Source organism: Hyla sarda, chromosome 5 (genome assembly GCF_029499605.1).
Source record: "Hyla sarda isolate aHylSar1 chromosome 5, aHylSar1.hap1, whole genome shotgun sequence".
Classification (NCBI taxonomy): Eukaryota; Metazoa; Chordata; class Amphibia; order Anura; family Hylidae; genus Hyla; species Hyla sarda.
The window spans coordinates 140,305,941-140,333,416 of record NC_079193.1 but is presented as its reverse complement, the minus strand read 5'-3'; the positions used below and the strand labels follow the sequence as shown (position 1 = coordinate 140,333,416).

The following is a 27,476-nucleotide window of genomic DNA, read 5'->3' as shown; positions in this document are numbered from 1 at the left end:
TTCACACCCTAAGGACTCAGCCCTTTTTCACCTTAGACCTTAGACACTTTAGACATTTTATTCCCTATCCAAAGGATAGGGGATAAGATGCCTGATCGTGGGGGTCCTGCCGCTGGGGACCCCCACGATCTTTCACGCTGCACCCCATTAAAATCAGCACCAGGAGCGTGTTCACTCCGGGTCTGATTACCGTCGATCATGGGGACGGAGCATTGTGACGTCACACGGGGGCGGAGCCCCTCAATGCAAACCTATGGGAGGGGGCATGACACATTTAATAAGCTCCTATGGTGTCAGAACAGCAGGAAAAAACCACATGGCCTACAATTTTGGAAACTACACCCCTCAAGGAACTTAACAAGAGGTACAGTGAGCCTTAACACCCCACAGGTGTTTGATTACTTTTTGTTAAAGTCAGATGTGTAAATGAAAAACATTTTTTTTCACTAAAACGCAGTTTTTTCCCCAAATTTAAGATTTTTATAAGCGGAAAATGCCCCCCCAAAATTTGTAACCCCATTTCTTCTGTGTTTGAAAATACCCCATGTGTGGACGTCAAGTGCTCTGCTGGCGCACTACAATACTCAGAAGAGAAGGAGCGGCATTGAGCTTTTGGAGAGAGAATTTGGTTGGAATAGTCGGGAGTCTTGTACGTTTACAAAGCCCCCCCCCCCCACATGTGACCCCATTTTTAAACTATACCCCTCACAGAATTTTATAAGGGGTGCAGTGAGCATGTACAGCCCTTTGGCATTTGAAAGATCTTTGCAACAGTAGGCTCTGCAAATGAAAAATTAAATTTTTTATTTTCTCGGACCACTGTTCCAAAAATCTGTCAGACACCTGTGGGGTGTAAATGCTCACTGTACTTCTTAATACATTACGTGAGGTGTGTGGTTTCCAAAATGGTGTCAAATGTGGGGGGGGGTCCATTGTTCTGGCACTATGGGGGCTTTGTAAATACACATGGCCTTCAATTCCAGACACATTTTCTCTTCAAAAGCCTAATGGCGCTCCTTCTCTTCTGAGCATTGTAGTTCGCCCGCAGAGTACTTTACAACAACATATGGGTTATATTTTTACTCAGAAGAAATGGGGTTACAAATTTTGGGGGGGCATTTTCCTATTACCTATTACCTATTTTCCCTTGTGAAAATGAAAAATTTAGGGTAACACCAGCATTTCCAATCCAACTTTAACGAAAATTTGTCAAACACCTGTGGGTGTTAAGGCTCACTAAACCCCTTGTTGCGTTCCGTGAGGGATGTCATTTCCAAAATGGGTCACACATGGGTATTTATTTTTTTGCGTTTATGAACCACTGTAAAATCAGCCACCAATGTGATAATCACCAATTTAGGCCTCATGTACATAGTGCGCTCTCACTCCTGAGCCTGAGGTATTTGCGTACTCAGAAGAAATTGTGTTACAAATTTTGGGGGTCTTTTTTTCCTTTTACCTCTTGTAAAAATAAAACGTATGGGGCAACACCAGCATGCTAGTGTAAAGTTTTTTCTTTTATTTTTACACTAACAGGCTGGTGTAGACCCCAACATTTCCTTTTCATAAGGGGTAAAAGGAGAAAAAGCCCCCCTAAATTTGTAACACAATTGCTCCCAAGTACGGAAATACCCCATTTGTGGCCCTAAACTGTTTCCTTGAAATACGACGGGGCTCCGAAATGAGAGAGCGCCATGCGCATTTGAGCACTACATTAGGGTTTGCATAGGGGTGGACATGGAGGTATTCTATGCTAGTGATTCCCAAAAAGCATGCCTCCAGCTGCTGCTAAACTCCCAACATGCTGTCCGGAAATGCTGGGAGTTGTTGTTTTGCAACAGCTGGAGGCTCAATTTTGGAAACACTGCCGTACGATACATTTTTCATTTTTATTGGGACGGACAGTGTAAGGGGGTGTATATGTAGTGTTTTACCCATTATTTTATGTTAGTGTAGTGTAGTGTTTTTAGGGTACATTCACACTGGCGGGGGTTTACGGTGGGTTTCCCGCTAGGAGTTTGCGCTGCGGCAGAAAATGCCGCAGTTCAAACTTGAAGCAGGAGACTCACTGTAAACCCGCCCGTGTGAATGTACTCTGTTGCAGAAATACAACTCCCAGAATGCACTGACAGACCGTGCATGCTGGGAGTTGATCTTTTGCAACAGCTGGAGGCACACTGGTTCGAAAACCTTCAGTTAGGTTCTGTTACCTAACTCAGTATTTTCCAACCAGTGTGCCTTCAGCTGTTACAAAACTACAACTCCCAGTAGGTACTGATCACCAAAGGGCATGCTGGGAGATGTAGTTCTACAATAGCTGGAGGTACGCAACTACAACTCCCAGCATGGCGAGACAGCCGTTTGCTGTTCATGCATGCTGGGAGTTGTAGTTTTGCAAGATTTAGAGGGCCACGGTTTAGAAACCACCACACAGTGATCTCCAAACTGTAGCCCTCCAGATGTTGCAAAACTACAAATCCCAGCATGCCCAAACAGCAAACTGCTGTGTGGGCATGCTGGGAGTTGTAGTTTTGCAAGATCTAGAGGGTCACAGTTTAGAGACCACTGCACAGTGATCTTCAAACTGTCGCTCTCCAGCTGTTGCAAAACTACAAATTCCTGCATGCCCAAACAGCAAACAGCTGTCTGGGCATGCTGGGAGTTGTAGTTTTGCAACATCTGGAGGGATACAGTTTAGAGACCACTGTATAGTGGTCTCCAAACTGTAGCCCTCCAGATGTTGCTAAGCAACAATTCACCAGCTTCCGTAGGTAAGTGACCTCTGGCGTCAGTCACCGCCGGTTCCCCCATTCTACCTAGACTACATTGGTTGTGCAGAGCGGGGGAACTGAACTTTAACCCCCCCCGCCACCGATCTGCTATTGGTGAGTCACTTCTTACTGAGCAATAGCAGGGATAGTAGGGGTGGCACCCGTGCCACCTCACTCCTATCCCTTCAGAGGGATCTGGGGGTGTCATGGACATCCCCGATCCCCCATATTTTCTGGGTCACCGGAGATCTGTATGACCCGGAATTGCCGCAGATAGCCGGTCTGAATTGACCAGCCATTTGCGTCGATCGCCGACATGGGAGGGGGGGGTTCTCAGGACCCCCCTCGGCAATGTGCTGGGATGCCTGATGAATAATTTCAGCAGGCATCCCGACCGGCAAGCGGGGGGACTGGAGAAACGCAGTGCGTACTTGTACGCCCTGCGTCCTTAAGTGGTTAAAGAGACATTGCTCTTACAGTACCATACTTTTTCCTTTGGAATATTGTCTATAAGTCTCCATAAACCAACTGGTCCTCCTAAATGAAAACCAGTTCTCTCCAGTGTTGCATTATGTAAGTGCTAGAAAGAAATCTTCCTATGGTATTTATATATATATTGCAATTTGTAAGTAAAAAAAAAACATAATCCCCAATATGTCTGCTTCTTTAGTAAAAATCTTTACAGCCTCTAGCATATAACACCAACTTACTTCTTCCATTTCAAACGACTCAGGATCTGGAGACTGGAGTCTTTGTTGAGCAGTCTTTTTTAATGTCTTAGAAAGCAGTTTGGAGCCTTTGAGTGTTCTGATTTTGCTTGCAATGTCAGAATGACTGCATTGCTTCATCGGTATAGAAAGTGAACATGCTTCAGATTCTTGCCCATCCATTGGTGTGTTACTGTAATCCCCAGCTGGCAAAGTCACCAAATTGCTGTCCTCAGTACCATGCATTTGCTTTCTGAAGACCTTCAAGTTGCTGTAATCCTTTAAAGGCCCTGGATGTTCTTGGTCTTCCTCAGGTACTTCTGCCTTTGCTTTAGCTATAGTTGGGCTGACATTCTCATCAACAATTTTCACTTGCTTAGAAAATTTCCAAATAAGTTGTCGTATTCTTCTTCTCTTCTCTGGAGTTAGTGCTGACTTCCTCTCAGAATTTGCATTGTGACCATTATTATTTTGAACAGTGTGAATATCATTCAACAATGAGGAAAATGCACTGGTCACTTGTTCTAGGACTTCTAGTTGCCGGAAACGTCCTAAAAAGATAAGAACTTATATATTTTATCCAAATATATTGTTTAAATGGGAAGTTGTTAGAATGAAGCACAATGCACAAGGAGCCACTAAGAAAAGGTATGTAATGCAGAATTGGTGATAGTCCAGGTATTGGCTTCTATTATTCTCAAGTTAGTGGCACACTCACCGCAGAGGCAGACTACACAATGCTATAGGGCCCATGGTGAGAGAGGGAAGCAGGGGATTTAAAGCTAAAATGGGCGGAAGTTTAACAATGTTCTTTGATAAGTCGCCTGGTGAATATGTTTTGTGACATATTTTTAAGGGGGTACCAAGCCAGTGTTTTTAATTTGTTTTATTTATCCCCCCATCGTCTTATACCTGTAATTGCCATCAAAATCAAGGATGGGGTAGCGTAAGAATGTGGTCAAGACACTACAACTGATAATGCATCATGTTTCATACTGTTTTGTTTTTATTATATTTAAATTCCTTCTTATGTGCCAAGTTTTATATGACTGCACTTTTACATATGTTTAAAATGGCAATGGATCTAAGACACATGGTTGTTGAAGCCCATGTATTGTAACTAGGGGTGTGAAGGAGGTATATACGTTCCTTCATATATATAGTGATTGCCCAGAGTACAGAATGCCTTTATTTTAACAATAATATTAATAATACAAAATAATAATAATAATAATACAGAATTGTAAACATTGTCAGAGCTCTTAGTTATAGCTGGATCTAATATAAGCTGGATCTTATAGGTTGAACTTGATGGACTCGGGTCTTTTTTCAACCTTATGTTACTATGTTACTAATACTAACATTGTGTTCAAACTGCATATTTTTGTTGCTTTGCTACCATTTGTTTTCGCTTTTAAAATATGAACTTCCATGTTTATCAATAAAAAAGAAAAAAATCATGTTAATAATGCAGTGTGAACACAGCCGAAATTTTGCTATGTGACCTTATGATCTCTGTTTATGCCCTTGTTCTGTGTACACGGATTCCAAAAGAATTGGCAAGGGAAAGGAGCCGATGGTGCCCATAGCAAGCCAAATTCCAGCTCACATGTTTCCAAGCCCATGAGCGAGCGGTCACATGAAACATTCACTACGACAGTGCTATAAAATAACTCTTCCACTACACTTACCACACAAATTAGGATTCTCAAGTTCCAACCTCTTCTTCTGTGCATCTAAAAATACTCGAGTGTTAATTCCTCTAGCTTCAGAAGGTGTCATGATGAAACGGGAAGGAATTTTATTGCAGATGTCAGGTTCATCAATGCCAAATCCAAGATCAAGGAGGAGATCCACTGGATCTGCCTCACATAGTTTCAGCATATCTGAGATGCTGTAAGAAAACCAACATGTTAGAAATGATAAACCTTTCTCTTGGGTCACTGTACTTATTATGTACTGCATCCAGGACCACAGTATGTTTACAGAGGAGGGATTTTAGCTGCAGATTTGTGTGCAGAATGTTTTTATTTATGTTTTTCATTTAAAGGGAGACTGACAGCAGGGTCACCTGCACTAAACCGGAATATACAGGTAGATAATGTGGATGACCTTGTTTTTAATGCTTCTTATCAAGTAAAAATCCGTGCAGGTGTTCCGTAGATATTTATACTTTTGCTAATAAGATATTTTCTTCTTATCTGCACTGGATACGGCTGCTGTTATATTAGCAATGCTTTCTCCGGCCCCCTTCAGAAATAACCCCACCCCCTTCACAGACATGGCAGGGGAGAATATTATAAAAGGGGTGCAGTTTACGGCCGAATGGGTTGGGGTTATTATTGGAGTGAGCAGGAGAAAGCATTGTGGCCTGCCTCCATTGCAGCTTAAAAGAAATATCATACTAGCAACAAGATAAATATCTGGTGAATGGCTGCACCGATTTTTGCTTGGTAAGAAGTGTATATAGGTTAGTGCAGGTGACCCTGCTGTCAATTCCCCCATTAAAAAAAAAAAAAAATAGGAAAAGAGGGTGATTAGAATTTTTATGGTAAATGGCTTTAAAAATAAATAAATAAAATAATAATATATATATATATATATATATATATATATATATATATATATATTGACACTTCTTAAAGGGGTACACCACCCCTAGACATCTTATCCCCTATCCAAAGGATAGGGGATAAGATGTCTGATCGCGGGGGTCCCGCCGCTGGGGACCCCCGCAATATAGCATGCGGCACCCACCTGTTACTGCTCCGGAAGCACTGGAGGGTCTGGCTTCCGACCATGGGAACAGAAGATCGTGACGTCACGACTCCGCCCCCGTGTGATATCACGCCCCGCCCCCTCAATGCAAGTCTATGGGAGGGGCGTAACAGCTTCCAGAGCAGAACAGGTGGGTGCCACATGCTATATTGTGGGGGTCCCCAGCGGCGGGACCCCCGCGATCAGACATCGTATCCCCTGTGCTATGCTAGTAGAGTCTTTCTGAGGCCAATTCTTTTAGGCTGGTTCACATATGTCCGGCATCCGGCATAGGTAAACTCAGCTTAGATCTCTACATAACTGATGGCACAACTGATGACAAGTTCTCATCAGTTGTATAGCATGTGGTGTCCCCTTACTGGTGCCCTCCGGCGTGTCCAACCATCTAGTGTCAAAATTGAGATTTTGGATGATTGTGAACTGTCCCATTCAAATGAATGGGATCAGTTCTAGCATCAGTTTCACTCAGGTGCACACCGGAGAGAAACTATGCCGGACGCCTGATATATATGTGAACCCAGCCTAAGTAGACTACTTCCTTTCACTCCCTTTCCAGCAAAAACACTTTTTTCTGGCTCTAATGGTTTCCATTTTCAATCCATTTTTATACAGTTTTGCTTCTTATGGATGATTTGTTCATACCATCTTTCTACATCTTACTCTAGACTAGTATGAACTTACTATTGGGATTGTCTTAGTGAAAGTTCTGCTTTATGGTAAGTAGGTGCCAAGTTCACTCCACCATGTCAGAGCCTTGTTGAATTTTGTCTGTACTTTTAGCATTAAGGTATTAGTAGCTTAAGTGCTAGATTTTATCTAGTGTAATACCAAAAGGGCACTTGGTACATAAAATATGCATATATTATACTTATCTATAAAATATTCTTTATTGAACACACTATTGTGCAGTTTTTATAGTTGTCGTTATTAGTAGTAATTTGAAGACACATTTTTAAAGTAGGCATAAAACTAGATAGGGACAAACCTTCTAGGAAGACTTGGGGCAAGTTTGGTGGTTCCATCACTTTTTGCTGATGAAAATGTTTCTATATAGTTATGGAGAGAGCTAGATAAGAAAAAATGTAAAAGAAAAAAACAATTTTAATTATACATCACAATGATTCTCCTGAGCAAACAGTTTCATTTTTTGCATTCATTTACTCTTAAATTAAGCGTATTATGGGAAAAAAATAGAAAAAGAATGAGAAAATAACAGAAGATGTGTCTAATTCAAGCCTCAGCATTTTACGTTGGAAAACAAAATATGGTAGCATATTGTAGGTGTGAGAATAAAGGTGTTAGGTGTTAGCAAATGCTAATTATACTGTAAATGAGACAGAAGGTATCCTGCTTTATGACAGATGGTGAATCAGCTGCTAACCTTCAGGGAACACAGCTTCTTTAGCCATGACTTTCAAAATATATTTCTGAGATTGTGTTGTTTCTTGAGATATGAACAACAAGACCCTACAAGAATGGACATGGTCGCTGAACATAATCTTAGCCCGCTTTGATTAATCATTAAATGGGAGCAAGAAGAAAAGTTTTTTTTTATTTTTTATTTCCATTGGAAAGTGATAAAACAGTTAAAATGTAACTTACCTATTTTTAATGAACTATCTAAAGTTTCAAGTCTTTAGTCAACTACAAAAGCAGAGATTGTAATACAAACAGGCAGTGGCCTTTAAATAAGCCTTTACAAACATGTTCCAGCCCTTTGCTAAGTATTTGCAATTCAAAGGAATCCAAGGAAATCATTTTCCTATTTCCTCAATTAAGTCTTACAAATTGCTACCAGTAGCATGTAGTCTTCTATGGTGAGATTTTTCATTAAAGGTAGAGACCCAACAACAAGCGGTCATGGATTTCAATATATATTTGAGGTCAATGTATAAACCAAGTTATAATTCCAGGTCAGATTCTGGCTAATGCTTTGTCCCAAGTTTAAATATTATATTTTTTATTTAGATCCCACAATCATAGCAATTTTTTACTGTAATAATTTTAACCCTTTCCCTAATTTAGATATTAAACAAAATAGGTCTGAGTGCAGATCCCAAAGATCCCCACTGGTAACAAAGGTAGTGGAGGAAAGAAAAGTAAGTACGATGATATTAATCATTTAATAATTTTATTTCTACCAATACTGGGATCATAACCTTCATCAGATTATTGGATTTGTGGTTTTATTATAGGCACAGCACCTATAAAGGCTTTTTTTCTTTCAATACCTATGTTCCAGCGCAAACCGGTATACTCCAGGATCCGCTACCCTACGGCTGAGCAGCACTCCGAGGAACCTTTTACATCACCCTCTATATGAGGGCTACATGCAGAATTTATTTATGCTCCAGGTGAGAAGTTTGCATAAACTCTTTTTTGCATTCCAGTTATCCCGTGTACTATTCTAGATGCCCTTTATAGTCCATTTTTCTTGTATTTCTCATAATCACTGGTAACAAAACCTTGCTCTGAATACAGTCCTTTCTTACATTACAGGGTTATGTCACTTGGACATCAGAAGAGGATTTCATAATGATTACATAATGAATTCCAACTTACTGACTGATACCTACAATAACAGCTACTTGGTAACTAAGTGATTGACATAGGTGATGGTTGAAAACCCAGGATGACATTCTATTGGTTATTTGATTGGATTGCAAGACATTGTTAGACACTGGTTGTTAGAGGTTTATGCCAATTGCTCCATTACAAGAAAATTTCCTTCCCGATGTCCACATAAATCACGTGCACATAGCATCATATCCGGAGGTTATCTTTAGGAAATAAATGTATGAGTGCTGTCAGAATTGCTGCATGGGTTGAATTGGTAGGGCAGCCTGTCAGTGCTCAAACCATATTCTGCACACTGCATCAAATTGATCTGCATGGAAACTTCTAAAGATGAAAGCCTGCAAACAGTTTGCTGAAGACAAGTAGACTAAGGACTTGGATTGCTGAAACCTTACCCTATGGTCCGATAAGACCAAGATAAACGTATTTGGTTCAGATAGTGTTGAGTGTGGTAGCAACCAAGTGAGAGGTACAAAGACCAATGTGTCTTGCCTACAGTCAGGCATGGTGGTGGTGTCATGGTCTGGGCCTGCATAATTGCTGCTGGCACTGGGGAGCTACAGTTTATTAAAAGAACTATGAATGCTAATGTGTACTGTGACATAATGAAGCAGAGCATGATCTCCTCCCTTAAAAGATAGAGCTGCAGAGCAATATTCCAACATAATAACAATCCTTAACAGACCTTCAAGATGACCACTGCCTTGCTAAAGAAGCTGAGGGTGAAGGTGATGGATTGACCAAGCATGTCTTCAAACCTATACCCTACTGAGCATCTGTCAGGCATCTTCAAATGGAAGGTGGAGGAACGGAAGGTCTCTAACATCCACCAGTTCTGTGTGAGAAGTGTACTCACTTATGGTAGTTGATTTGTTCATGTTTGTTTTGGTTCTAACTAGAGATGGGCGAATCGAAGCTGACGAAGACAAATTTCATGAAAAATTCTATTCTAAATGAATCTGAATTTCCCAGCGCTTCATGGTAACAAATTGTTTCATTCAATACATTTCGTGCGGGCCGGAGGGCTAAAATGGCGGCTACACGTGTGAGTACATGGGCCCGGAATTCTGGGAAGGTGGGAAGGAGGGTAGGTGGGATCACCCATATTCACATGGTGGCATGCAGCCCATCAGTAGAGATGGGCGAATTAAAGCTGACGAAGTCTAATTCGTTCCGAATTTCATGAAAAATTTGATTCTGAACGAATCCGAATTTCCTCGCACTTCATGGTAACAAATTGCTTCATTCACTACATTTTGTGCGGGCTAAAATGGTGGCTATCCCTGCCTATCAGCAGCCAGCCAGTCCTGTGATGTCACAGCCCTATTTATTCGGCAGCCATTGCCAAAGACAGCCATTTCCGTTTTGCTGAGAGATCAGAGACTGTGTGTGTGCACTAATCACCATTACTGACAATACAGATCTTTACAGCGGCGAATCCATTCACCTTAAGCCAGCATTAATTCTGGCTAGAGAGAGAGCAGACACTGTGTGGTCACTAATCAATGTTACTGACAATACAGATCAGCACAGGGGAAATCCATTGACCTCAAGCCCGCATCACTGCAGGCATGGAGAGTTTAGAAGACGTTTCATAGTCTGCGAATTGAGATCATCACAGGAAGCACTCCCCATTCAAAGACTGCAAGCAACCATTGTGACGCCATATGATCTCCCGACCCTGCTGCCACATCCAGACTCATTGTCATTGTGCTGCTCTGTAGCAGTGATTCTATTAGCGATGGCTGTAATCTGCATATCATACTGAATAACAGTATTATTTCACTACCCCAGCACACTCCCTATGCGTGTTATGACAAGGCAAAGTGTTTTACACCCCTATTGAGGCTCTCTGTAGCCGGGAAATAGCCATTTAATAGTGATTTGCCGCAAATATATTCAGAATAAAGCTGAATCTTTCCGGAAAATTCGGCAAATTGCCAGAATGGAATTTTTGAAAAATGTGCCCATCTCTAGTTGTAACTTACTGCAAGAACAGAACGTTGTTGGGGGTTTGGGGGTAGACAAATTATGTACATGCTGTTCCTTTCATACTTTATAATCTGTATGGCTTATTGACTGTTTATATGCTAGCGCATTGTTCCATTTTGCGGATGGTCTGTAGTGTTACAGACATTTATAAAAATAACAATAGTAAGAATAAGCTTTCAGTTAATTTACCAATAGAATGCTTGGAAAAAATCATTTTTTAGGTTTGCCAATAACTTTTAGTGCATTATGTGCAAATTATTCCCATTCTAGACTATATTCTTGTGAAATTGCATATCAGGCAAACAATTTGCTCATCTCTGTTCCAATCTTTGATTATCCAATTCAAGGGTTATTTCTTATCCTTTATGGTTTTTCAAGTAGACGTTCTTATAATCTAAGGCATTGTCACAAATATTTTACAGGATGTAATACTCCGTTAGTTTAGAATGAGAAGATACACACACTCAAAGTCAAGTCAAATATGTAGGACCAAAGTATCATGGTGTAACTCCTATAAAAGTAGCACCAGAATACTTTTCACATACACAGTTGAGTGCTATTGTATATCTCAGACGACTCCTTATTTGCTCTAGTTTATATATTTAACATACCGGTCATCTGGTTTGAAAATGTCTCACACTGTAGGTAAGAAATATTCTATAGGATTTTAGGGCTTAGCTTAGTATTCATGATATTTTAGTTTAGAGAACGGTAGGAAAATAGTTTAGTAATGATGGATGTTTGTACTTGATACAAATGCTAAGTGAAAAAGCCAAATCTCCTGGGCTAGCTAGGCTGTACAAAATGTAAATATAAAGCACTTACGTAGATGTGACTTGTGGCTGTCAGCTACTAAAGTCATTCTTTATGGAAAATATCCTAATAGGGGAATTATGTGCCTTTATGAACAGCAAAGTACACTATTAGAAAGGGAAAACTTGGCACTGCAATGCTGTAACAGAATATGTTGCTATGGAATAGATTACTGTAATAAATAGTATTTATATCAAAAGGCGATATTTCAGCGTGACTTTTAATTGTTCTCTAGAAAACCCAACTCCTTTATAAGTGGATCATCCATTTACATGAATTATTGTATTTAAACTATTGATAAAGACATTATAATGCATTACAATCTAGCTACTGGTTAAAAAGAACACATGTCACATATAAAAAGTAAAAAAGTACACAGAGTTGGAAGCTTTACTTTGTTTCAATCAAAAGAAAGCTAAAAGGGGTAATTGGAGAAGATTTTTTTAAGTGGCCCAAGTGTCATAAAATAACATAAAAACATTCACTCACCTGTTGGATCTCTGTCTTTGTTTGCTAATGGCTGACATATGACCACTGCAACCAATTAGTGGCCTCAGTGGTCACGTGAAGGGAGCCATGATACCAATAGTACAACACCTGATGCTGAGGCCATTGATTGACTGTAGTGGTCACATGTCTCCCACTAGTAAACAGAGACTAGGGTGCCCCCCGGAGCTTCTGTACTGGATTGCTATGGGATCAGACAGGTGAGTTAAAGTTTTCATGTTATTTTATGAAATTTGGGCTTATTAAAAATTTTTAACAATTTGTTTGGGGTTTATGTACAGTAAGACCAATAGAAGCAGCTCTGGCAAACATATGCCTAAAGAGTTGTGTATGTATTGTGACTAAAATCTTTGGTCTCCTGAGATTTTTTTTAGAGTATATAGGCGTCCCTTGAGAAAGTCCAGGCTGACGAAACGTACGTTGGGGCGGTGGCGACAGGACTCTATAATGGGTAAGTGAGAACCAGCATTGCGAGTGCCATTACTTTTATGCACTGTTGGTGTCTACTCCAGCTATCCTGTGCGGGCAGCTGGACATTACATTAGTAGAGGTTACATATCCTTTCTTTCGCCCTATTGGACATTACTGTTGGACACCCATTACTGCTGCTGTAGCTCTCATTTGTTTACATGTCATGCACTAGCACTGTTACATTAACTGTACCTGTCTTACCACCTTCTTTTCGGATTGGTTATCTGTTTACAATCATAGATCTTGTAAATAACACTATTCAGTAGTTATATTTGTGATTTTAAAGAGTATTAATAAAATCATTTGTTTTATCAGTAGTTATGGCTCAAGTGCTTCTCTATAAGTATACAATGTTTATTCTCAGAGCTATACTGCAGCATTAGTTTATAGACCCGCAGCACTATTTAGACATGGTTTATATACCAGTTATTTCAACGCACATAAAATTACAGTGCTGCTATTTTTTGTTGCTAATTATATAAAAATATAGCAAAAGAAAAAATAAGTAATAAAAAAAATTATAATAAAAAAGCTGAGGGGTCTTTGTGAGCGCTTACAATTGAATTGTATTAAGAGTAATTACATCATCAGTACTATTTTGTCAAACTGCATAAACCTATCACTCAGGCAGTAATTAAACCAGCAACTAGGCCACAGGGGTAGCCAGTTGACAGGAGAGGAGTGTGGGTCATGGACTGAAGTTAGTTCAAAAAACATCATTAAAGAAATTCATTTTTAAGGTATGCTTAAAGGGGTTCTCCGGTGCTTACACATCTTATCCCCTATCCAAAGGATAGGGGATAAGATGCCTGATCGTGGGAGTCCTGCCGCTGGGGACCCCGTGATCATGCACGCGGCACCCCGTTTGTAATCAGTCCCCGAAGTGTGTTCGCTCCGGGTCTGATTACGGGCGACTGCAGGGCTGGCAGCGTGTGACGTCACGCCTCCGCCCCCGTGTGACGTCACGCTCCGCCCTCAATGCAAGCCTACAGAAGGGGGCGTGACAGCTATCACGCCCCCTCCCATAGGCTTGCATTGAGGGGCGGAGCGTGACGTCACATGGTGGTGGAGGCGTGACGTCACACGCCGCCGGCCCTGTAGTCGCCCGTAATCAGACCCGGAGCGAACACACTTCGGGGACTGATTACAAACGGGGTGCCGCGAGCATGATCACGGGCGTCCCCAGCTGCGGGACTCCCGCGATCAGGCATCTTTTACCCTATCCTTTGGATAGGCGATAAGATGTTTAAGCACCGGAGAACCCCTTTAAACTGAGGAGGCTAGAAGCAAGTATAAAGCATGTTCACTCACATGGCCGGGAAACACGCATGGGCATTTTGCACATTTAAATGTTCCGGTGGGCTTTAGGACTGCTCAAAAATGCGTCATTTTTGAGCGGAATCTGCAGAAAGAATAGATATGTCTCTTTTTTCTGCATACAATGGTCTCAGAGTCTCCACAGCAAAAACATCTGTCACAGTAATTTCACTGTAAAATAAATGGGACTCTGCTGCAGAAGAATTTCTAAGCGGAATATTCCTGCGGAATTCGACTATGAAATTCTATTGTGTGAACATAGTCTAATAGTGCAGGGCAGTATGTTCTATAGATTGGTTTTAGCATGGGATAAGCACTGCAGGCAGGACTGAAGGCATGATAGTTGTATATCATTGGCTAGGACGGGTGCACAAATTGGTTGTTATATGGTGGTAAAATATACATGTGTAAAGATTCAGCATTGTGAAGAACTTACAAGTTTACAAGTTAATTCAATATGCAATGAACTGGTAACCAGCATAATGTATGACAAAGAGGAGGGGTGTTAGTATGGCCACTAAACACAAAGATCAACCTGGGTACTGTTTTCACTGGTAAGGTAGGTACAGTTACGATAGGTGAAGGCTACATGACATGAATGTGGGGGAAAGTGATAGATCTGAGTCAGGTATAACTGCGAGATGCCACGCCTGATGTCTAGGGAGGACGCTGACACTACAGACAGAGAGATGGAACCATCAGGTTAGGTAAAAAGAGAAGAGACAACTGGCAGACACTCACTAGAGTTATGTAAAGTAACAGGAATATTGTGTTGCTAGGATGTATAGATTTATATTTATTTCTGGCATAGATTACCAGACATTTGTCTTAGTAGCCAGTAAGATTTTATCCCTTTATGAGCCATTTACAGAAAGCATCTGTCTTAGTGGTAGATGTCCTTTGTGTCATTTAAAGGAGTACTCCACTGAAAACATCTTATCCTCTATCCAAAGCAAAGGGGATAAGATGTCTAATCATTGGGGTGCCACCGCTGGGGACCCCCCAGGATCTCAATCACGCCACGCCTCCTCCATTCATGTCTATGGGAGGGGGCGTGCCGGCTAGTGTGTAGCAGTCATGCCTCCTCCCATAAACATGAATGGAGGGGGCGTGGTGGCTGTGTTCGGCAGTCATCGGATCCAGAGCAGAGTTAGCTCCGTGCACCGAATGACAGGGGTGCCGCAGTGGAGATCGCAGGGGTGCCTAGTGGTGGGACCCCATCAATTAGATATCTCATCCCCTATCCTCTGGATAGGGGATAAGATGTTTTCAGCAGAGTACCCCTTTAAGTAAAGGTTCACTAAAGATTAAACAAAATCTGTATAGAGAAAGAGTGGTGCAGTTTCCCATAGCAACCAATCAGATTGCTTCTTTAATTTTTAAAGGCCTCTGAAAAATAAAAGAAACTGATCTGGTTGCCATGGGCAACTGTACAACTCTTCCACTACATAAGCTTTGATAAATCTCCCCATCTACCCCATAGGCCGGTAGATTTGTAACAGATGCAGCACCTCAATGTTTATAGGGGAGATTTATCAAAACCTGTAAATAGGAAAAGTGGAGCAGTTTCCCATAGCAACTGATCAGAATGAGGACTTTTTAAAAATCATTGAAGCAATCTGTTTGCTACGGGCAACTGCATTATTCTTGATAAACATCCCCTCCCCCCCCCCCCCCCCCCACACACACTGTGGTCATATGTCCCATATTATGAAGGAGAATGTAGTAAAGACTGTGAGGAACCATGAGTTGTAACAGGAGAATTGGGAAATGGTAAAAGGGGATTACTTATTGTATTTTACAAGGTTTCAAGGATTTAAAAAGAAGATAACTTACCTCATATAATCTTTCACAGATAATTTAATAATCCCCATTCTACATATGGAACCTGTATAGTGAGGCAGGAATAGGAAAAAAATATTCTTTTACTAACAACATTTTATCTCAGAGCAACCATCATGTCAGTCATATTTGAAAAACACAAGTTGTGTTACTTTATGTACAATTCAAATTTTTGCAGCCTTGTGCTAAAGTAGAAAAAATAAAAAATAAATAAAATGAATGGCCTTTAATGACAATGAGAAAAGCCCTTTTGGCAGTGATTATAGCCTCCAGTCTTGCACACCTGGATTTGGGGATTTTCGGCCATTCTTCTCTGCAAATCCTCTTAAATGGCCACTGTTATTAGGACAAACTTTTCACATGTCCTAGCCACATGTCAAAAGTTTTGATCAGGAGAAATAGTAAAGAGAAATTCGAGCTCAGCGTGTTCTTCTCCCTTCTCCCTGTCTAAGTCTATGAGAGTGTCTCAATCATGTGACCAAGGCAGGGGAAAAGGCAGGGAGTGGAGTGCACATCTGCAGTCTTCCAGTTCGTTCTCCTGATCAATGGAGGACTGAACACTCAGACCCTTACCAATCAAATCTTTTGACATGTCGCTAGGACATGTCGAAAGTTTTTCCTCATGACAGGTTGGATAGGGACCATCAGTGGACAGCAATTTTTAGATTTCTTTGGATATGTTTGCATTTAAGTCAGTGCTCTGCCTGGACAACTCCAAGACACTTACAGGGTTGTCCCTAAGTCATTCCTGTATTGTCTTGGCTGTGTGCTTGGGGCCATTGTCTCATTGAAAGGTGAACCTTTGGCCCAGTCTGAGGTCCAGAACACACTGCATCAGGTTTTTGTTAATAATTTGACGTGATGCATAGAATTGAGTCCAAAAAGTTTAATTTTTGTTTCTCCAGACCAGAAAGTATTGTTTCTTACAGTCTTAGAGCCCTTTAGGTGTTTTTTTTTTCATGTGCCTTTTACTGGGAAGCAGCTTCTTTCTGACCATAAAGCCCAGATGTGGTGGTGCAGCGATGGTCGACCTTCTGGAAGTTTCTCCCATCTCATTTCTCATCTGAATAGGATGTTTAGAGCTCGACTAGAGCCAGACTAATCATTGGATTATTGGTCATTACTCTTAACAAGGCCCTTCACCCCCTGATATCAGCTGTGGGACCTTATATAGACAGGGCTGTGTCTTTCCAAATCATGTCTTATCAACTGAATTTACCACAGGTGATCAAGTTGGAGAAACATCTCAGAGATGATCAGGTGGAATGAGAGACCCCAGAGAAAAATTTTAACTGTCACAGAAAAGGGACTGAATACTTATGTCAATGAGAAATGTAGTTTCTTTTTATTTAATTATTTATTTTTTTTAATTTGCAGAAATTTCTAACATTCAGTGTTCACTGTACACCCTTGCTCACTGGTACTTAAGGTCCAAGGGTATACCTGTACACCAGTGGGAATTTCGATCCCCTGCGGGTGGGACTGGTCTCGGATGCCTGCTGAAATCATTCAGCAAGCATCCCGGACAAATGCCTGGGGGGGTCCTGAGTCCTGGGGGGTTCTCAGATAGGCAATTTGCGGCGATTCCGGGCCGATCGGGTCTCTGATGACCCAAAAACCAGGAAAATAGGGATGATCGGAGCTGTCAGAGACAGCTCCTACCATCCTGAAGGATAGGAGTGAGGTGGCAGGGATGCCACCTCCTCCTATCCCATGCGATTGGCCGATCAGGACTGACCGGCGAATTGTAGGGGAGGGGTAGGGGGTGAAAGTTAATTTCTCCCACTCTGACCGCCCCTGGATGTCGGGGCAGAGCGGAGGAAGATGGTGGCGAGGTGCGAGGGCCGTGGATGCGGCAGGGATCAGCGGCAGTTACCTAGGATCATGCTGTGACCGGGGATCCGGGACCGGCGGCAGGTGGCAGGCAAGTGGTGCAGCTGCGGCGATTTCAGATGCAGCAGTGAAGATCGCCATAAAGGGATCTTCACAGCTGCTTCTAGGAGTTTCAAAACTGCAATTTCCAGCATACCTAGGCAGCCTTTGGCTGTCTGGGCATGCCAGGAGTTGTAGTTTTGCAACATCTTGAGGGCCACAGTTTGGAGACCACTGTGCAGTGGTTTCCAAACTGTTTCCTTCCAGATGTTGCAAAACTACAACTCTCAGCATGCCTGGACAGTCTCAGCATGCTGGGAATTGTAGTTTTGCAACATCTAGAAGGGTACAGTTTGGAGACCACTATACAGTGGTGTCCAAACTGTAGCGCTCCAGAAGTCAATTCAAAGCATGCCGAGACTGTCAAGGCATACTGGAAGTTGTAGTTCAGCAACATCTGGCCCTTCAGATGCTGCCGAACTACAACTCCCAGCATGCCTGGGCATTCTGGGCATGCTTGGAATTGAAGTTTTGCAACATCAGGAGGGCTACAGTTTGGAGACCACGACACAGTGGTCTCCAAACGGTTCTCCTCCAGTTGTTCCATAACTACAACTCCCAACATGCCCTTCGGCTGTCTGGGCATGCTGGGAGTTGTAGTATTGCAACAACTGGAGGCACACTGGTTCGGAAACATTATCTGTTTCCTAACTCAGTGTTTTTCAACCCATGTGCCTCCTGCTGTTGCAAAACTATAAATCCCAGCATGCACTGACAGACCATGCATGCTGGGAGTTGTAGTTTTGCAACAGCTGGAGGCACATGGGTTGGAAAACACTGAGTTAGGAAACAGACAGTGGTGCGGAAACACTGCTGTAGTCTGTTACCTAACACAGTGTTTTCCAACCAGTGTGCCTCTAGCTGTTGCATAACTACAACTCCCAGCATGCACGGTCTGTCAGTTCATGCTGAGAGTTGTAGTTTTGCGCCCCCCCATGTGAATATACAGGGTACATTCACACGGGCGGTTTACAGCAAGTTTCCCGCTTCAAATTTGAGATGCAGCAAATTTTCCGCTGCAGCAGGATACCCTAGAAACACTACACTACACTAACCTTAAATAAAGGGTAACAACTACATATACACTACACCCTTACACTGTCGACCCCCCCCCCCCCGAATAAAAATAAAAAATGTCCTGTACGTCGGTTTTTCCAAAACGGAGCCTCCAGCTGTTGCAAAATAACAGCTCCCAGTATTTCCTAACAGCCATTGACTGTTCCTGCATGTTGGGAGTTTTGCAACAGCTGGAGGCACACTGTTTGGGGAAAACTGACATACAGTATTTTTGGTGGAGGAGGCATGTGTAATGCTTGCATACGGGTACACCCCTATGAAAATCCCAAATTTAGGCCTCAAATGCGCATGGCGCTCTCTCACTTCAGAGCCCTGTCGTATTTCACAGCAACAGTTTAGGGCCAAATGGGGTATCTCTTTACTCGGGAGAAATCGCGCTATATATTTTTGGTGGCTTTTTCTCCTTTTACCCCTTATGAAAAGGTAAAGTTGGGGTCTACACCAGCATGTTAGTGTAAAAAAAATAAATTTTTTACTCTAACATGCTGGTGTTGCCAAATACTTTTCATTTTCATAAGAGGTAAAAGGAAAAAAAGACCCCCAAATTTTGTAACACAATTTCTCCTGAGTACGGAAATACCCCATATGTGGGCGTAAAATGCTCTGCGGATGCACAACAAGGCTCAGGAGTGAGATCTACATTTCAGGCCTAAACTGGTGATTTGCACAGGGGTGGCCGCTGGTTACAGCAGTTCTGACATAAACGCAACAAAAATTAATAGCAACATGTGACCCCATTTTGGAAACTACACCCCTCACGAAATGTAATAAGGGGTATAGTCAGCCTTAACACCCCACAGGTGTCTGACAGATTTTTGGAACAATGGTCCGTGGAAATGAAAAATATAATTTTTCATTTGCACAGCCCACTGTTACAAAGATCTGTCAAATGCCAGTGGGGTGTAAATGCTCACTGTACCCTTATTATGTTCCTTGATGGGTGTAGTTACCAAAATAGTATTCCATGTGGGGTGTTTTTCGCTGTTCTGGCACCATGGGGGCTTCCTAAATGAGACATACCCCTCATAAACCATTTCAGCAAAATTCGCTTTCCAAAAGCCCAATGTCGCTCCTTCCCTTCTGAGCCCCACAGAGCACTTTACATCCACACATGGGGTATTTCCTTACTCGAGAGAAATGGGGCTTCAAATTTTGGGGGACATTTTCACCTATTACCCCTTGTGAAAATGAAAAATTTGGGGTAACACTTTAGTAAAAAAAAAAAAAAATTTTATATTCACGTCCAACTTCAATGCAGTCGTCAAAAACCTGTGGGGTGTTAAAGCTTATCTCCCCCCCTTGTTATGTTCCTTGAGGGGTTTTGTTTCCCAAATAGTATGCCACGTGTTTTTTTTTTTGTTTTTTTTTTGCTGTTCTGGCACCATAGAGGCTTCCTAAATGTGACATGCCACCCAAAACCCATTTCAGCAAAATTCGCTCTCCAAAATCCCATTGTCGCTCCTTCCCTTCTGAGCCATCTAGTACACCCACAAAGCACTTTACATCCACATATGAGATATTTCCTTACTCGAGAGAAATTGGGTTAAACATTTCTCCTTTTACCCTTGTAAAAAATAAAAAAATATGGTTCTACAAGAACATGTTTTTTTTGCCTCCACTTTGCTGCTATTCCTGTGAAACAATTTAGGGGTTAGCAAACTTTCTGAATATCATTTTGAATACGTTGGGGGTGCAGTTTTCATAATGTTGTCAATTATGGGGTATTTCTAACATAAAGACCCTTATAAAGCTCATTCTGATTTTGAAATTTACTTGAAAAATTGGAAAATTGCTGCTGAAATTTGAAGCCCTCTGAAGTTTTCCAAAAGTAAAAACATGTCAACTTTATGATGTCAAGAAAAAATACACATATTGTATATGTGAATCAATATATAATTTATTTGGAATGTCTATTTTCCTTACAAGCAGAGAGCTTCAAAGTTATAAAAACACAAAAGTTTCTAATTTTTCATGAAATTTTTGCATTTTTCACCAAGAAATGATGCAAGTATTGATGAAAATGTATCACTATATCATAAAGTAGAATATGTCACGAAAAAACCATCTTGGAATAAAATGTATAAGCAAAAGCATCCCAGAGTTATTAATGCATAAATTGATAGAGTTCCTATTTTCAAAAAATTCTCCTGCCTTTAGGGTCATGATGGGCTCCGTCCCCAAGGGGTTAAACATACTAATTTTGTTAAAAAAAGTAATTCATTAATAGTAAACTATGTAAACATGGGTATCATTTTAATTGTATTGACCCACAGAATAAAGAAAAAATAACAGTTTTACTGTAAAGTGCACTGCATAAACACAAAACCTTCCAAAAGCTGGAAAAAGGTTTTTCAGTTTCCCCACAAAATAATATATTTTGGTTGCCTTATACATTTTATGGTAAAATTAGAGTTGGCATTACAAAGTACAATTGGTTGCACAAAAAACAAACCCTCATATGGGTCCGGAGATACTAAAATAGAAAAGTTGTGGCTCTTAGAAGACGAGGAGGACAAAATGCAAAAATAAAGCTGACTGTGTAATTAAGGCTAAAATAGGCCGTGCCTTTAAGGGGCTAATAATGTACACTTTCTGGAAACATACATATATTTATTTTTTTGTGACTTTCCTGGTAATCCTTTTACCAAAACAAAAAAGTGTTTTTATGTACATGGCACCAAGACATTAGCAGCAGATCTGCTGAAGGGTACCTGCACTTTCAGGTAACCATTCAGGATACGCTATCATGTGTGCGTCCATGGGAAATAGCAGTATTTCTAGACATATGTATCTGTGCATTTGTTCATGCCATTTCACCCAGCTTTCCTGGCTGCAGGAATGTGCAGGAATGTAGAGCATTGTACAGTTGCTTTGTTACCTCTTACCTTCTACAGATACAGATGACTTGTCTTTTTCATTGTTTATTATGCTTAGGTCTGAAATAGAGATAATGTTAAAACATGTTTTAATATTGTGAGCTTTTTAAGATTGTGGGCTTCTTTTTTATGTTTTCAAGGAAATCTGTCATCAGTATCATCTGCACTAACCTGTCATACAGGCTTGTAGTGCGGGCGATACTGATCAAAATGATACGGCGTCCTGAACCGTCCAGCCGTTCTGCCTGATTTCCTTGTTTTCTGTTTATTCAAATTAGGTCCTTGGGGCATGATCGGAGCTATGAACCCAGCTCCTGGCACCTTACGTAATCTTCCCCAGGCAGGCTCTCCGCCCGGCTCATGCATATTCATAATTCTGCTCCCTGTACCTCTCGCGCATGCGCCATATAGTAACATGGCCACGCTAGCAGGGAGTGGGACTATGTATATGCTTGAGCCAGGCGGAGAGCCTGCCCGGAGCCGATTACGTCAGAGTGCCGGAGCTCGGGTCGTAGCTCCGCCTATGCCCCAAGGACCTAATTTGAATATACAGAAAATGAGGAGCTACGACGGAACAGCTGGATGGTTCGGGGCGCCGTAAGTATCATTTTAATCATTATCACCCGCACTACAAGCCTGTATGACAGGTTAGTGCAGGTGATACTGATGACAGATTTCCTTTAATAACTTTAGCAAAAATAGCACAGAATGCAGATTTTGCTAATCTGTCATGACTGAACGCCACAAAACTAATATATTATTTATGAACAATATAAAGACAAAATCATAATAACACATAATAATAATAATAACTAAAATCATTGTCATTATCATCATCATCATGATAAAACATTGCTTTGACACCACATGAACTCCTCTATTCAAAGATCTTTCTGTTATAAGGGATTAAGATTTTTACGGCTATTTTAATCTGTAACTGAGGTTCTTCAATTTCCAGCCCTATTCATGACTGTATGATTGTGTGCAAAGAGTTTTCATACGATCCTACACCTTGTCTTTGTAGCTATAACTAAACCAACACAGAAGATTAGATAAACAGTGCATGCAGTACATCCATCAATAACAGACATCTGCAGCCATAAAACTTGTTGTTTGGTCAGGCTTCATGTTACAAGGAGTTTTCACTTAAAGGGAAAGTCTTTTCACAAAATGACTTACTTCTTAAATCAATCTTAATGTAAAAAAAAAAAAAAAAAATATATATATATATATATATATATATATATATATATATATATATATATTCCTAATTGTCCATATTACAAAATCTTAAATAGGCGCTTTCAAAAACTTTTTATATGTTGTGCATCTTGGCAAAACATTAACCTTTCTAATATACTTCATAAGAACTTTTTTTTTCCCTTTTTTTTTAAATCATGGCTTATAAAATGATGGCTTTATCTAAGCTGAAGCTCAGGCATGGACAAAGTCCAGTAAGTGAGGGTAGGCCAGAATTCCTCTGTGCTCTCTCCTGTCTGATAGGACTCCTCTGTGCTCTCTCCTGTCTGATAGGAATCATCTATGCTCTCTCCTGTCTGGTAGTACTTCTCTGTGCTCTCTACTGTATGATAGTACTTCTCTGTGCTCTCTCCTGTATGATAGTACTCCTCTGTGCTCTCTCCTGTCTGATAGCACTCCTCTGCTCTCTTCTGTCTGATAGCAATCTTCTGTGCTCCCTTCTGTCTGATAGCACTCCTTTGTGCTCTCTCCTGTCTGATAGGAATCATCTATGCTCTCTCCTGTCTGGTAGTACTTCTCTGTGCTCTCTACTGTATGATAGTACTTCTCTGTGCTCTCTCCTGTCTGATAGTACTCCTCTGTTATATCTCCTGTCTGATAGGACTCCTCCGTGCTCTCTCCTGTCTGATAGGACTCCTCCATGCTCTTTCCTGTCTGAAAGCACTCCTCTGTGCTCTTTCCTGTCTTATAGTACTCCTATGTGCTCTCTCCTGTCTGATAGGACTCCTCTGTGCTCTCTCCTGTCTTATAGGAATCATCTATGCTCTCTCCTGTCTGGTAGTACTTCTCTGTGCTCTCTACTGTATGATAGTACTTCTCTGTGCTCTCTCCTGTATGATAGTACTCCTCTGTGCTCTCTCCTGTCTGATAGCACTCATCTGCTCTCTTCTGTCTGATAGCAATCTTCTGTGCTCCCTTCTGTCTGATAGCACTCCTTTGTGCTCTCTCCTGCCTGACAGTACTCCTCTGTGCTCTCTCCTGTCTGATATTACACTTTTATGCTCTCTTCTGTCTGAAAGCACTCCTCTGTGCTCTTTCCTGTCTGATAGTACTCCTATGTGCTCTCTCCTGTCTGATAGGACTCCTCTGTGCTCTCTCCTGTCTGATAGGAATCATCTATGCTCTCTCCTGTCTGGTAGTACTTCTCTGTGCTCTCTACTGTATAATAGTACTTCTCTGTGCTCTCTCCTGTATGATAGTACTCCTCTGTGCTCTCTCCTGTCTGATAGCACTCCTCTGCTCTCTTCTGTCTGATAGCAATCTTCTGTGCTCCCTTCTGTCTGATAGCACTCCTTTGTGCTCTCTCCTGCCTGACAGTACTCCTCTGTGCTCTCTCCTGTCTGATATTACACTTTTATGCTCTCTTCTGTCTGAAAGCACTCCTCTGTGCTCTTTCCTGTCTGATAGTACTCCTATGTGCTCTCTTCTGTCTGATAGGACTCCTCTGTGCTCTCTCCTGTCTGATAGGAATCATCTATGCTCTCTCCTGTCTGGTAGTACTTCTCTGTGCTCTCTACTGTCTGATAGTACTTCTCTGTGCTCTCTCCTGTATGATAGTACTCCTCTGTGCTCTCTCCTGTCTGATAGCACTCCTCTGCTCTCTTCTGTCTGATAGCAATCTTCTGTGCTCCCTTCTGTCTGATAGCACTCCTATGTGCTCTTTCCTGTCTGATAGTACTTCTCTGTGCTCTCTTTATTGTCTGATAGCACTTCTCTGTGCTTTCTCCTGCCTGATAGCACTCCTCTGTGCTCTCTACCATCTGTTAGGACTCCTCTGTGCTCTTTCCTGTCTGATAGTACTCCTCTGTGCACTCTCCTGTCTGATAGCATTCCTCTGTGCTTTCTCCTGTTTGATAGGACTCCAATGTGCTCTATCCTGTCTGATAGTACTCCTCAGTGATCTCTCCTGTCTGATACTACTCCTCTGTGCTCTGTCCTGTCTGATAATATATCTCTGTGTTCTCTCCTGTCTGATAGAACTCCTCTGTGCTCTCTCCTGTCTGATAGCACTCCTCTGTGCTCTCTCCTGTCTGATAAAACTCCTCTGTTATCTCTCCTGTCTGATAGGTCCCCTCCGTGCTCTCTCCTGTCTAATAGGACTCCTCCATTCTCTTTTCTGTCTGATAGCACTCCTCTGCTCTCTTCTGTCTGATAACACTCCTCTGTGCTCTCTTCTGTCTGATAGCACTCCCCTGTGCTCTCTCCTGACTGATAGGACTTTCCTGTGCTATGTCCTATCTGATAGCACTCCTCTGTGCTCTCTCCTGTCTGATAGCACTCCTCTGTGCTCGCTCCTGTCTGATAGCACTCCTCTGTGCTCTCTCCTGTCTGATAGCACACATCTGCTCTCTTCTGTCTGATAGTACTCCTCTGTGCTCTCTCCTGTCTGATAGCACTCCTCTGCTCTCTTCTGTCTGATAGCACTCCTCTGTGCTCTCTTCTGTCTGATAGCACTCCCATGTGCTCTCTCCTGTCTGATATGACTTCTCTGTATTCTCTCTTGTCTGATTGGACTCCTCTGTGCTCTCTCTTGCCTGACAGTACTCCTCTATGCTCTCTCCTGTCTGATATTACATTTCTATGATCTCTTCTGTCTGATAGCACTTCTCTGTGCTCTCTCCTGTCTGATAGTACTCCTCTGTGCTCTCTCCTGTCTGATAGTACTCTTCTGTGCTCTTTCCTGTCTGATACTACACTTATATGCTCTCTCCTGTCTGATATTACTCCTCTGTGCTATGTCCTGTCCGATTGCACTCCTCTGTGCTCTCTCCTGTCTGATAGGACTCCTCTGTGCTCTCTCCTGTCTGATAGTACTCCTCTGTTCCATCTCTTGTCTGATAGGACTCCTCTGTGCTCTCTCCTGTCTGATAGCACTGCTATGTGCTCTTTCCTGTCTGATAGTACTCATCTGTGCTCTCTCCTGTCTTATAGTATTCCTCTGTGCTCTCTCCTGTTTGATAGTACTCCTATGTGCTCTCTCCTATCTGATGGGACTCATCTGTGCTCTCTCCTGTCTGATAGCACTCCTCTGTGCTCTCTCCTGTCTGATAGTACTCCTCTGTTATCTCTCCTGTCTGATAGGACTCATCTGTGCTCTCTCCTGTCTGATAGGACTCCTCCATGCTCTTTCCTGTCTGCTAGCTCTTCTGCTCTCTTCTTTCTGATAGTACTCCTCTGCTCTCTCCTGTCTGATAGCACTCCTCTGCTCTCTTCTGTCTGATAGCACTCCTCTGTGCTCTCTTCTGTCTTATATCACTCCCCTGTGCTCTCTCCTGACTGATAGCACACATCTGCTCTCTCCTGTCTGATGGCGCTCCTCTGCTCTCTTCTGTCTGATAGTACTCTTCTGTTCCCTCTTCTGTCTCATAGCACTCCCCTGTGCTCTCTCCTGACTGATAGGACTTCTCTGTGCTATGTCCTGTCTGATAGCACTCCTCTGTGCTCTCTCCTGTCTGATAGCACTCCTCTGTGCTCTCTCCTGTCTGATATTACACTTGTATGCTCTCTCCTGTCTGATGGCACTTCTCTGTGCTCTCTCCTGTCTGATAGTACTCTTCTGTGCTCTTTCCTGCCTGATACTACACTTATATGCTCTCTCCTGTCTGATTGTACTCCTCTGTGCTCTCTCCTGTCTGATAGTACTCCTCTGTGCTCTCTCCTGTCTGATAGTACTCCCTTGTGCTCTATCCTGTCTGATAGTACTCCTATGTGCTCTCCCCTGTCTGATACCACTCCTCTGTGCCCTGTCCTGTCTGATAGTACTCCTTTGTGCTCTCTCCTGTCTGATAGGACTCCTCTGTGCTCTCTCCTGTCTGATAGCACTCCTCTGTGCTCTCTCATGTCTGATAGTACTCCACTGTGCTCTCTCCTGTTTCATAGCACTCTTCTGTGCTCTCTCCTGTCTGATAGTACTTCTCTGTGTTCTCTCCTGTCTGATAGCACTCCTCTGTGCTTTCTCCATTATGATAAAAAAAAATGCCAGAAAAACGAACACTAATTTTCCCTGCATATTTGTTTTTTTCTTCTGGTGTTTTTACCTTTGTGAGGTAATTCATAAATCAACTGTATGTCCCTCATTGCTGCAGTACTATCACTACTCCCATTATGGAACAGAGTCTGTTACATGCCGGGAGCAGTAGTATTGGCCCTAAGGGACAGATCACATCGGGTCTTACTCCGGAAAGTAATTATAATACTGAGAAGCAAGTGGCATGCCGCACCCCTCTGCTCCTCTGCTGTGTTCTCCAGAACTTTACATCAGTGATTCAAATTTTCTGCCAGAAGCACTGATTGGCTAGCACCATCTAGCCAATCATAGCTCTCAGCAGGAAATATGAAATTATTAATCATTCTTTTTGTTAATGGTACCCTATGAAATTTTATCAAAAAAGCTAACTCCATCCCTTTTTTTATATTGCTAAAGTAAAAAATATATTTAAAAAACCCACCTAAAACCCCCATTTTTTGGGGGGGGGCATTTTGTCACTCCCATTTCATAGGAGAAAAATGCCAAGATTTTCCCAAACAAATGCCATCGTCTCAACTTGAGGTCATTT

The 27,476-nt window shown here is 41.9% G+C and overlaps 1 protein-coding gene across 3 annotated transcripts in view; it reads right to left on the bottom strand.

Moving 5' to 3' along the window:
- The window catches only part of ITPRID1 (ITPR interacting domain containing 1), a 248,932-nt gene that overhangs the window by 56,706 nt on the left and 164,750 nt on the right, over positions 1-27,476 (bottom strand). For 2 of the 3 annotated variants that reach the window (XM_056520390.1, XM_056520389.1), the window contains exons 4-8: positions 21,670-21,720; positions 15,770-15,821; positions 7,242-7,322; positions 5,170-5,372; positions 3,482-4,029 (exon numbers count right to left, since the gene is read on the bottom strand). In XM_056520390.1, the coding sequence (XP_056376365.1) occupies positions 3,482-4,029; positions 5,170-5,372; positions 7,242-7,322; positions 15,770-15,821; positions 21,670-21,720 (935 nt within the window). Of the gene's footprint in view, positions 1-3,481; positions 4,030-5,169; positions 5,373-7,241; positions 7,323-11,650; positions 11,705-15,769; positions 15,822-21,669; positions 21,721-27,476 lie in introns of those variants that run through there. The other variant, XM_056520391.1, reaches the window with a different exon arrangement.